Genomic DNA, 12,113 nt, shown 5'->3' with positions numbered 1-12,113 from the left:
TGCAGCAGCTGGTGCTGTATCGTCAATAGATAAAATATTGGAAATGTAGTCCTTGATGCCAGAGTTGTTCCCATTTGAATGCAACCGTGCTCTGGCCTTGCACTGCAGAGTATATATGGCAAACAATAAATAACAATAAAAAAATGTCTTTATTTACAATATAATAAACTTTGCAGATTGCAGTGGGAATGTGACAAGGTAGTAAAATCAGTGCAACAGCTGCTATTCAGTCTTATCATTACAAAACAGGCACAAAATTATACCACAAAACACACTGGAATATAAGGGTTTACTGCTGTTTCAGACCACAGACTGAAAACAGAGAAAATCCTCCTGCATCAAGAACAACCATCATCAGTTCTTGACATGTGATTGAAGACACTGGACAATGCCAGTAGTGCATTTTTTTAATGAAACTGTACTATTTGCAAGGCCAGTGATTCTAACCTCTCCCAAGTTTTTGGCAATATGGTCAGGTCAATGTCTAGCCTTGAAATAAATAACAGACTTGGGAATGCTGGGACTGAAATATTTGTTACGGATAAAACTCTTCTTGCTGCAATTTGTCTATCCACAACAGTAATGTAACTTAACAGTAGACGACTGGGGAAAAAAATCAATGTAATGATGAATCCAAGTGAGAGATTTCTGTCTGTAACATAATTTGTCTGTAGCAAATTAGACGTGTTGTCTTATTTGTCAAAGTTTTGCAAGAACTACTTGAAAACTATATAAGACTACGAATAAAGAGTGCTGGCTGACATCAACTTTTTCCTCCACAGTCATTGGACCTCAGCCATGCTGAACATTTAACTGCAAAGGCCAAGCATTCACTGATTTCTCAAGAAGATGTTTGGAACACTTTCAGATCGTACCAGGAAAACATGCCTTATCGGTTTCTGCACAAACTTGCCGCGTGCACTTTCAGTTTGAGTGATGTTATTAAAGCCAAGACAGTTGAGGGAAGAGCAGAGAGGGGTGTGTTAAGCTGATAAAGTCATTGTAATGTACTATTTGTCAATCAAGTTGAATTCAAATGAAAAAAAGAAGCAACAGAAACTCATTTAGTCATCTTAGAGTTTGGAGCTGATTGTATATAGACTCCATGTGTGATTACAGCAGTGACGTGGGATGAAACACACTTTCAGGCAGGCACCTAACTAGATGTGAATGATTTTCGGCTTATGGCTGAAGTCAATCGTTTGCTGAGCTCCTGCAAGCTGAAGGAGCCAGTTAATGGGCATGTGGTCCAGGCGGTTCATGTCAAGATGGGAAAAATGAACTTTAGAGCCTGTAGAGAGGGAGAAAACAGTGAGTGTGAGGAAAAAAGATATAATGCAGTGCCAACATTAACACATAACATCATATATATATATATACATATATATGTGTGTGTGTGTGTGTGTGTGTGTGTGTGTGTGTATAGGGAGAGAGAGAGAGAGCGAGACCAACTTACCAGGTCCTGCAATGATGGCTCCACCTTGTTGATGTAGGTCACCCTGAAAATCAAATGCAGGACTAGTCATGGCTCTCCATATAGTCTTGATTTGGCCCATAAAAATGCCAGACTTCACATGGGGACTAGGCTGCGCTGAGTTCACAAACACAGATACAAAGACGAAGTTTCATTATCATCTCAAAATAAGCTTACTCATACACTCCAATAGTGTTTTTGCATACCAGAGTCTGTGAATGTCTCCTCTCTCTTCATCCCCAGCTTTTGGTAAATGCGCCTCCCTGGGTCCACATATATTTCATAAGGATACCCCGTGAGCAAGCAGAACGACTACATGACAGAACAAGGAGAAAGAGTACATTTGTCTGGAAAACTATAGTGCCTGCTGTGATATTTATATACACTCATCAGACACTGTAATAGGTACCACTCGCAAGTACTGAGTTAGACCTTAATTCTTTGTGGCATACATTCAACAGAGATTTTGGTTCATATTGAACTGATAGCATCACACAGTTGGTGCAGCTTTGATGGCTGCACATCCATTATGCCAAAGACGTTCTACTGGATTGTAGTAGTGGAAATTCTTATATAGTGAATAGTGAATTCTTTCTCTTCCTTGAACTAGTTTTGATTATTGATGATTTGATGTGTTATCCTGCTGGAAATAGCCATCAGAAGATGCAAATACTGTAGTCAGAAAGGGATGGACGTGGTCGGGATCAATACTCGGGAAGGTTGTGGAGTTTAAATCACACTCAATTGGTTCCAAGTGGCCCAAGGTGTACCAAGAAAATATGCCCTCCACCATTATACCACCAGCAGCCTGAACAGTTCAGAATCAATCCACGCTTTCATTCTTTTTTTACTTCAGATCCTATCATCTGAATGTTGAAGCAGAACTGGAGACTCATGAGACCAGAATGCATTTTTCCAGACCTCTATTGTCCAATTTTGGTGAGCCTGTGCAAACTGCAGCCTCAGTTTCCTGTACTTAGCTGACAGGAGTGGCTCTAGGTGTGGTCTTTTGCATATTTTGGTTCTAACAAGTGGTTATTTCAGTTACTCGTGCCTTCTTATCAGCTCGAAGCAGTCTGGACATTCTCCTCTTACTTTTCACACAGACAACTGGTGCTCACTGGATATTTTCCCCTTTTTTTTCAACCATTCTCTGTAAACCTTAGAGATAGCACTGTGGCAAAATTCCAATAGAGCGCCCACATGTCAAAACCAGACTCAATTAAATCACCTTTCTTCAAAACTTCAGCGAGTTGTTTTGACCATGTCTGCATGCATAAATGCACTGAGTTGCTGCCATGTGGTTGGCTGATCAGGTATTTGCTTTAACAAGCAGCTGAACAGGTGTCCTAACAAAGTGTCCAGTGAGTGTATATATAACAAAATAATTACCTCTATGTGATGATAAGCAGACTGACCGATCACGACCAGTCTAATTTCAGCATCCTGCAACAACACACACGGAATTTTGGATTTGTCATGATCAATTATTTATGTTAATACTCATCAGACCTCCTATTGTTTTAACCGAGCACCTTTGCTGCCAGTGTCGCAGCTATGCTCTTTGTTTTCACAGCCTCGAGTGCACTGGTCCTTACTAAACAAGACTTACCTCCAGTACTTCTCTGGGTATTTTTCCCAAATCATCAACATACTCTTTACAGCTGTAGCACAAGAAATTCTGCAGGGACACATATTAAATAAAATGTTAAAAGGCTGTAGTGATGAGAGAGAGATCACTGCATTTAAAAATTCACATCTTGCGCCTATATAACATGTATCCCTCTGGCTTCACCTATGGAGAACGATCTCTTCATTCGTCCATTTCCAACATAGCACAGGAAATTCTTGGAGCATCTGGCCAGCTACACCTGGGCTCACCTGGTACCTACTTTGAAGCCTATCAAGACCCATTTAAAAGCGCAACTTAAGGGAGGGTGCTTATGCGAACCCATAACTCATCAGCAAAGTTAAGCCAAATGAAGTTTTCCCTACCCGCACAAAAATTATGACCGATTTCCTGTCTTGGTATAGGGTCTTGAACGGAATAGAAACTCCATGCCGGTCGTAAATTAAACAGTCTTCGACGTCTCTGAGATTAATATCCACAAAACAGGTCACATTTTCCTGGCTTCCTTTAGTTACTTGTCGAGTTATTGGTGAAACTACTTCAGCCATTTTTTTTCCTCAGAGGATCCAGAATTCGCAGTGCTGCTATTTTGGGAGTTGCCATTCAGCCTGGAGGAGCTGGTGCCTGGAAAATTCACGCCCATATGCTCCCTCTCTCTCTCTCTCGCTCTCTCTCTAGGAGAACGAAGACAGACGGCCAACACATATTCATTGGTTAAACATTGCAATGTTTAACCATTGGTTAACCATTGGTTAAACATTGCAATGTTTAACCAATGGTTAATATTATCTTACTCTCCGGATTTAGTGTATAAACAAGGCAATACAAACAGAAACTGACCGGTGCGTCAGTGCGTCAGTGCGCACGCTGTGACTTCACAATAACAGTTAGCAACATTTATTTATATATATTTCAGCTCATATTTCAGTGAACAACATTGCCATGGGAATTTACAATGAAGGACAGTTTGAACTGTACATCCAGATTATTATCTCTCTCTCTCTCTCTCTCTATATATATATTAATTTTATGCAGTAGACGTACTGTACAGTTCGGTACTGTAGACAATTACATGTGCTATGTATATTGTCGTTAACAGTCTCTCATTCTGTGTTATGTTTATAAATTATAATTTTATGCCCTGATTCTCTCTCCCCAAAGTGTTTTTTTTTTTCTGAGCTCCGCGCAAGACCAAGTTGGCTGCAGTATACTGTAGTTGCTGCAGAAAACCCAGTTAAGTTACATACAACTGTAGATTTTATCCTATTTGTGACTTTTAAGTTTTACATTTCATACTTTAGTCTAATAGTGCTTGGTGGTCTACTTGATGTGTTTAATGCATGAAACGTTTGGAATATAAACAATGAGTTACATGAATATTTAAATAAATGAAATGAACTTCTGATTAACTTTGATTTATTTTGGCAGTATGTCTATATTTTATGCTTGTTTTATGTTGGATGCATTCTTTGAATTCGCATAATATGCAGCGTGTGTAGACACTTGGCAGCTTCAGTACAACCAAACCTACAGGTGGAGCTACTTCATTTACAATATCAACTATTATGTTCACGAATAAAATCTGATTATTTTTTGGGAGTGACCAGAATGGACAGGATTAGAAATTAGTGCACCAGAGGGACTGCTCATATCCAGTGCTTGATGATTTAGACAGGCAAGGCTGAGGTGGTTTGGACATTTGAAGAGGAGCGGTAGTGGACAAAAGGTGCTAAATGTGTAGCTGTCAGGGAAGAGGAAGACCAGTAAATAAATTAACTGCAAGAGTAAAGGTGTTAAGACTAGAAATTTATAAGGTAGGTAGTGTTTTCTGTAGCAACCACTGTCAGTAGCTTATTTTGGGGCGGTTGTCCAGTTTTCCTATGGTTAATAAATTAAAAGTTTGCTACTTTTGTTTAAATAAATAATCTAAACACGATACAAAATGATTCCCATTAGGAGACAATAGCTTAATATTTTGACCCTGTGTTTTCTAAGTCAGTTTTCAAGGCTGTATTTACTTATCATTAAACAACAACAACAACAACAAAAAATCAATCCCATGATTGGTTCTTCTCTATCCCCCAAATCCTGGGAACAGGATTTTCATTGATGGCGAATTACGAATCGCCCTCGTCGGCTTCCTTCCCGCTGCCCTCTCGGTGCGGAAGTGCTGTCCTCAAGAGCAACAGCAGCAGCAGCAGAGGTACAACCAGAGCTGCTACTGTTTTGGAAGAGCAGAACGGCGATTTAGTGGCCGGTTTTCCTGCGCCCGCGTCTCTCCTGTCGGGGCTCGTCACCGTTCATCTTGACCGTGGAGCTTAGCAGTATTATGCGAGCGCAGTGCGGAGTGTGGGAGCACCGTGTGAAGTGGTGAGAGATGATTGCTTTTGGGGCTATAGCTAACTTAGCATCTGGGGATGGAGCAGGCTAGCCTGACAGAAAACTGCGAAGCAATCTCGTCTTTCTTTCCCTCAAAAACAACGTTAAGTTCGTGTGAATGTTGAAGACAAATGTGCGGCAATTCCAGGCAAACCGCAGGTGTCACGTTAAGTCTGCTTTGGCGTTTCTACATGCTAAACAAATGACCACCTGTTCACTGTTTACATCTCTGTGTTTTGATTCAGCAGCCACCAACCGGTGCTGCACCGCTGCAGTTATCCGACGAGATTTTTCACGTCCTCAACAAATATGGATCATTAAAAACCAAACAAAACAGAAACAACCCCAAACCCCCAAAACATTTTTCAAATTATGCACAGCGTCCACGTCTGAATCTTTTCCATCGTAGGGAAGCACGGGTGCAAAGCTTGCTGCTCTTTGTTGTGTGCTGCGCTGAGATTTAGGCTTTACTCTTAAATTGTGAGTGTTTTTAACAAATAACATCAGTATTTCATTGCAGTACTGTGTTGTTGGGCTCTCCGGTGCTGAGTTTAATGACACATGTGGTTGCTGTGAGTCTTGTCCATCGTCATGTCTGTGTCAGCAGAAAGGACTGTCCTGATTGTTGTTGACATACAGGATCAGGCTCAGATTTTTCTTTTCTTTTTGTGTGGAAATCTGTGCTCACGTGCTGTTATTTACACGAGCCCACCATGATCACAAATGCATCCTTACTTCCAGATTAAGTTAATCTCACTCTCCACCCCGTGTGTGTGTCAGACAACTCTAGCGTTATCTTGTAAAGTTCCCATCTTTTGTTAAGCATTCTTTCACTGCAGCTATGAAAAACAGCCTTGAAAACATTGCAGCTTTGAAGGATGGGCATTAGATTTTCCTACTAAAGGTTCATGTTGACTTTGCCTTTAGGGAAAAGAGGAACATTAAAGAAGCTAATAAAATGACAGGCTTAATAAAGCACGAAAAAAGCCTCATTAAAAAAGGAGATAATGATAATGATAGCTGTTAGTGATCCTGCAATTTTCCCATATTATTTTATTTATGCGGGGCAAAACATTGTTAGCAAAAAGACATTTTCTGTAAATTGATGAGATACATCTTTACTCATAAAATTGTATTAAAAGTATTATATGTACAGCAATGTTTTGAATAGTCATTTTAAGGAAAAGAAAGGATATCTTTTGTTCTCTTAATTATACAGGGGCTAAATAATTAGCCTAAGCTATTTTTATGTAATGACTACAATAAATTCGTAGTACTGAGGATGGAAACTATCAAGTTCTTTTTTCATTGAATAGTTTTTTTCTGCATTGTGTATTTTTTGACGCCAAGTCTTAACACTCAACTTTCATAGAATTTTCATATCATAATAAACTAGCATCCTTCGCTCTCACAACAGCCTTGTTCACGACACCCATCAACCTCCTCTGAGGTCTTTCTCTTTTCCTCCTGCCTGGCAGCTCCATATTTAACATCTTTTGTCCATTATATCCACTAACCCTGTGCTGCACATGTCCAAACCATCTCAGCCTTGCTTCTCTAACTTTGCCTCCAAACTGCTTGCCTTGAGCTGACCTTCTGATATGCTGATTTGTAATCTTGTTCATCCTGGTCACTGCCAATGAAAATCTGAGCATCTTCCACTCTGTCACCTTCAGCTCGGCCTCCTGTTAGTGCTGAAACATATAATATATATATTTCCAATCATTTTTTTCTGTTGTTCCAGAGTTTCCTTGAATCATCTATATGGGCCATCTTTTTTCGAAAAATGGTTATCGCCTGAAGAAGAGGACACGCAAGTTGCATCACAGGAAGAAGAAGAAGAGGAACTGTTTTCTGCACGGGCCCTGCATGCTCTGCTTTATCGTCCACGGCAACAGCGGTGGTTTCGACGACGAGAGCGACCACTTCGAGGCCAACGGGTGTCGACACAACAGCATCACGGGAATCAGCGTCCCAGGTGTTGGCGGAGTCGGCATCGGAGCGGCAGCTGCCACGAAGCTTGCGGAGCGATACGCAACTCTCGCATCTCCGGAGGATTGCTCCAAGTTCTTGTTGTCACCGAGGGAACTTGCTATCTGGGAGGGCCAGGGGAGGAGCCTTTTGTCAGCTGTTCCTGCCAAACTAATTCCACCACCGGCCCTCTTCCGTACCGCTGGTGTGTCTGTGACTGTGCCCATACCTGTGCCTGTGCCTGGCTGCACCAGCGATTACACAGAGATGGTAGGCATCCGGTTCGGAGCATTAATTCCTAATTAATATAGGCTTTTAATAAGTTTCAAATAACTGTATTGGATATTTATTTACATTTAACAGTGCCTCAACGTTTTTAGTAACAGGGCTATAAGCTACAGATTACACATGAGAAATGTTTATAGGTGCTTTAAACTTGCTTAAAAAATGATATTATGCAGTTAGAAAGGTAAACTTTGACTTTTCTTTGTCCTTAAATATCTCTTAAGTCAAAGCTGTATTCTTTCTAGTCCTTCTTTTATTTTGTTCTTATTGAGGATCCAAACTCAGGGGTGTTGTTCTCATAAATTTCTGTCTGTAATTGTAACTAAATCTGCCTGAAAATCTGATACCAAGTGACCTCTGTGTGTGTGTGTGTGTGTGTGTGTGTGTCCGATTGCAGGTGTGTAAGAGGAAGTGCTCAGAGGTGCAAAGGTGCACCCCTTGTAAGCAGCCGCGCTGTGCCTTCGCTGCTCCTGATGGAGGGCTGGAGAATGGAGGTGGGGGGGAGGCGGCCTCGAACTCTGAAACGGGCCACTGCCACCTTCCCCTTTGCCCGCTTCCCTCCTCCTCTTCCTCCTCTGCTTCCTCTTCTTCCTCACCTGCTGATGGCTGCTGTGGGTTGGGTCTTCACGCCGATTTGTCCAACAGTTCTGACTCGTCCCCGCCTTGTGCACATAACTATGACGACTGCCAGGCAAGAAGTTCTGAAGCTGCTGATAACTTGAGTATCAACCATCTGCCTTCCTCCATCCTTCTTAAGGTCAGAAGAATGTTTTTATTTAATGTTTTCATGTGGTTTGGTGCAGACAAAGATACTGGAAAACTTTGAATTGTTGTCTGATGGCTTTTAAGGGACTGAAAACACCCTTTTTTTCCCTCACAGGTGCTGTCTCACCTGACAGTAAAGGAGCGCTGTCTTTGTGCCTCTCTGGTTTGTAAGTACTGGAGGGACCTCTGCTTGGACTTCCAGTTCTGGAAGCAAATTGACCTCAGTGGCCTACAACAAGTAAGAGACACAGTTGTCTACAATAAAGTCAGAAAGAACAGGAAACTTTGATTTCTGTGCTGATTATTGTGTCTTTTTATGTTATCTTGCTCTCTAGGTAAATGATGATCTTCTGGTGAAAATAGCTTCTCGTAGGCAGAATGTGACAGAGATTAACATCTCGGATTGCAGGGCGGTTCATGACCACGGCGTGTCCTCCCTGGCTTCACAGTGTCCTGGCTTGCAGAAATATACCGCCTACCGCTGCAAGCAGCTGGGTGACATTTCTTTGTGCGCTTTGGCTACACACTGCCCTCTTCTGGTGAAGGTGCATGTGGGCAACCAGGACAAACTGACAGATGCAGCATTGAAAAAGGTGTGGATTCAGAACTGGGGTAGACGCACAATGGGCCTCATTCACTTATGTGCATATAAATGTTCTTGTCCTGATTAGTACACATGCAAAATTATGGTTATATGTATGATACGTGCGCACCAGCCAGTTTTGTTCTTACCACCGTGTATATGTTAGTGCTGCAATCAGCATACTGCGGCGTACCCGTTATTTATTTAAGTTAACACATTTATATATATATATAAAAAAAGAGATGCTAAAAACGGTTTCATTTTAGAAAAACACTGTCGTTCAAGTCAAAAGAAACAATTTGACATCAAACTTGAAACGGAAAAAAAAAAGACAACCAGAGCATAACAAAAAGAAGAAAGCAGGTGGAGGACAAGGATCTGTCAGCCCAAGATGAGTAACTCACAGCAATTATTCTTCAGCATCTGCGGGATAGTGCCAAGAAATTAGACTTTAACTGATGACATCCAACAGGAAAGGAAGCCATTTTTAAGAGAGAGATAAGTAGGGATGGGTATTGACAAGATTTTCACGATTCCGATTCCATTTTCGATTCTGTTTAACGATTCGATTCTTTATCGATTCTCTTATCGATTCTTATTTTTTAAAAAAGGAGAACACTAAGGTCGATTAGCTTAGAACTCAACAAGAACCGGGTTTCGATACCCATCCCTAGAGATAAGATAAGATAATGTCTATTAGAATATGTTTTTTTAAAAAAAGCTTAAAACCTGTGCCTTTTTATACTCAGTATTTTCGTTTCTTGGCTTGTAATCTCAGAGTTTATTGTGCATTTTATTCTAATTCTGTGCGCTTTTGTTCTTAAGCGTTTTTGAAAAAATAATCACTAAAAAGAAACTTATAATCAGCAGCAGCATTAGTAGTAATATAAAGTTTAAAATTGTGTGTTTACATTTTCAAGACAGCCAAACCTTCATCATTTCGTCACGTATGCATGTTCATCGTAGAGTGCAAACAAATTCAGGAAAGAAAACAATGGGGACTCACAGATTTGGGATTGGAGCGTTCGTTCGCTTGGTTTATTTGCAGATTTGTGTACATATTGTTTGTGAACGAGGTCCAGTAGATATGAATCCCTAGTTTAAATAAGCAAACACATACTCCAGTCATATCAGAGAATTATCTTCTTTACCTCTCCGTTTTGTTTTGTTTTTTACCTCAGCTGGGGGAGCACTGCGGTGAGCTGAAAGACATCCACTTGGGTCAGTGCTACGGTATCTCAGATGACGGCATCATGGCCTTGGCGAGAGGATGCCCTAAACTGCAGAGACTCTACTTGCAAGAGAACAAAATGGTCAGTTTCCAGCTTCTGATGTCATACTCAGCACTGTCCCTTTTCTCTCACTCTTGGTATGCTCTTGGATATCTTCTCTTACAGGTGTGCTCTTTGGCTCTTTGCATTCATCTTGTATGGGCTCTACACAGAGTAGCACTGTTGCTTTGTCTCCTGCATTTTTTTTCTACTGTTGGTTAAGGCTAAGAAGTCATGCATTATTATAGCCCACTCAGTATGCCTTCTTCCAATAAGTACGTCAATATCTTGAAGGTTTGCTAGACACCATCTATAATGATACACAGACTTATTCATTTCTGTCCTTCAGTATATTCCTTTTTTCACTCAAGCTTGGCTGGCAAACATTTGCAGGTGCTCCTTATCGTAGTTTTTTTTAAAATACACAGCTCAAATCTGCAAATAGCAAGGCACAATGAAAGTTTGCTGCAAGTGTCTGTCTTGTTGCTATATGGTAATCTCATCAGATTCTTTAAAGAAGGGAAAATATCTTTATCAGTATGCATGATTCATGCACACATTATATGTTTGATAACTAACCTTTCAATCGCTTTATGGCCTATTCTCTATAAAAGTTGATTTTGTTTTATATAATTTTTTAACTTAGTGCGACCTTAGAAAGCTCAGTTGTTGTCATGCCATCTTGTCTTATGATGAAAACACCATCTGCAATATTAAGTGACATACCTTAAACCACCACTAGATGTCGTTTTTTTCTAATTACTTCAAACAACCTTCCAGCTGCTTTCCCCTCATAGTCATAGTCATAGCTGATTTGTGCAATTCTACCAGTACAGATGTTTGTTAATATTTATGTTTAAAAAAAAAAAAAATTATTCTTTAAATTATTTGGCTTGTCTGTGCCTGTCCCCCGTTATCTCCATCGCTCTTGTTTCACTAATGGTTTCACCTTTTTCCCACTAATATTTCTTTGGAGTCCATGAATAATCGTGACCTTGATGGATTGGTCTGCTTTAAGTTTTTAACAATAGCTCAGTTTGTTAAAATCCCATTCATCATCTTAATAGTATATGAAATTAGCGATTACCACTAGGTGAGAGATTAATATTGCTTCTTATAACGTTTCAGAGGAGCAGTATCAATTTCAGATGGTCATTTTTCAGACGTGAAGGCGCTGAAGTTATTTTAGCTTCCTGTCATTAGGGCAGAGAGAAATGGGCTGAGCTTATATGGGAATTGTTATGTCTAGTCGCTCTGGTTGCTTGGCCTAAAATTGTCGTTAACTTTGCCAGGAGTTAAGACGACCCAGAAAGCACTTATTCTTTCTGACAGCTTAAAGGCTACCTAAGGGTCTCTGCTCCAGTCTCTCAGATATGAAGAAAACTGATTTTGTTGTTCTGTGGTAAAATGGTTTAGAATTGTAATCTTTAAACGAGTCAGAATTATGCACAAACACTTATTGATGTCTCTTTTTGATAAGTTTCTTCAACCCTAAAGAATATAAAAGGTGTCTCAAGCTGTTGTACGCCAAAGATATTGTTTCATACTGAAGTCTACAAGTCATGGACACACTAAAAGGTTTGAGGCCGCTTGGAAAAAGGTTTTTCTGAAAGGTTTATACAAAAAAATGAAAGACTGAACTTTTGCGGAAATGTTGTGTGGGCTCAGCCCGTCTTCACTACATGAATTGATTCAGGAAACAGTGCTGAGATGGGCTTTTGGGGGTTTTAGTGTGCTATAAATTGCAAAAATCAT

At 40.4% G+C, this 12,113-nt stretch overlaps 2 protein-coding genes across 6 annotated transcripts in view; one reads left to right on the top strand and one right to left on the bottom strand.

Moving 5' to 3' along the window:
• Positions 1-130: 130 nt before the first annotated feature.
• Positions 131-3,932, bottom strand: prxl2c (peroxiredoxin like 2C). 4 transcript variants are annotated; one of them, XM_003446151.5, is made up of 6 exons: positions 3,470-3,931; positions 3,087-3,155; positions 2,867-2,920; positions 1,681-1,786; positions 1,457-1,591; positions 131-1,291 (listed from the first exon to the last, which is right to left on the bottom strand). In XM_003446151.5, the coding sequence occupies exons 1-6, from the start codon at positions 3,650-3,652 to the stop codon at positions 1,161-1,163; spliced, it is 678 nt and encodes a 225-aa protein (XP_003446199.1). In that variant the 5' UTR covers positions 3,653-3,931; the 3' UTR covers positions 131-1,160. The 4 variants fall into 4 exon arrangements, with proteins under 4 accessions (XP_003446199.1, XP_013127330.1, XP_013127331.1 ...); XM_013271876.3 differs by lacking the exon at positions 2,867-2,920 and having other exon boundaries at positions 3,470-3,932; XM_013271877.3 differs by lacking the exon at positions 3,087-3,155 and having other exon boundaries at positions 3,470-3,932.
• Positions 3,933-5,255: 1,323 nt separating this feature from the next.
• The window catches only part of fbxl17 (F-box and leucine-rich repeat protein 17), a 222,573-nt gene continuing 215,715 nt past the window's right edge, over positions 5,256-12,113 (top strand). For both annotated transcript variants that reach the window (XM_003446150.5, XM_005452147.4), the window contains exons 1-6: positions 5,256-5,474; positions 7,228-7,724; positions 8,137-8,496; positions 8,620-8,742; positions 8,840-9,097; positions 10,269-10,400. In XM_003446150.5, the coding sequence (XP_003446198.1) occupies positions 7,248-7,724; positions 8,137-8,496; positions 8,620-8,742; positions 8,840-9,097; positions 10,269-10,400 (1,350 nt within the window). In that variant the 5' untranslated portion in view covers positions 5,256-5,474; positions 7,228-7,247. The remainder of the gene's footprint in view (positions 5,475-7,227; positions 7,725-8,136; positions 8,497-8,619; positions 8,743-8,839; positions 9,098-10,268; positions 10,401-12,113) is intronic.

Source organism: Oreochromis niloticus, linkage group LG12 (assembly GCF_001858045.2).
Source record: "Oreochromis niloticus isolate F11D_XX linkage group LG12, O_niloticus_UMD_NMBU, whole genome shotgun sequence".
Classification (NCBI taxonomy): Eukaryota; Metazoa; Chordata; class Actinopteri; order Cichliformes; family Cichlidae; genus Oreochromis; species Oreochromis niloticus.
This window is presented reverse-complemented; position numbering and strand designations above follow the sequence as displayed.

Excerpts from the sequence above, each read along its gene's own strand:
- prxl2c (XM_003446151.5), bottom strand. The coding sequence starts at position 3,652 with ATGGCTGAAGTAGTTTCACCAATAACTCGACAAGTAACTAAAGGAAGC. Across the intron at positions 3,156-3,469 it reads CGGTCATAATTTTTGTGCGG|AATTTCTTGTGCTACAGCTG; the intron begins GTAGGGAAAACT and ends GTGTCCCTGCAG. Across the intron at positions 1,592-1,680 it reads GGAGACATTCACAGACTCTG|CGCAGCCTAGTCCCCATGTG; the intron begins GTATGCAAAAAC and ends TTGTGAACTCAG.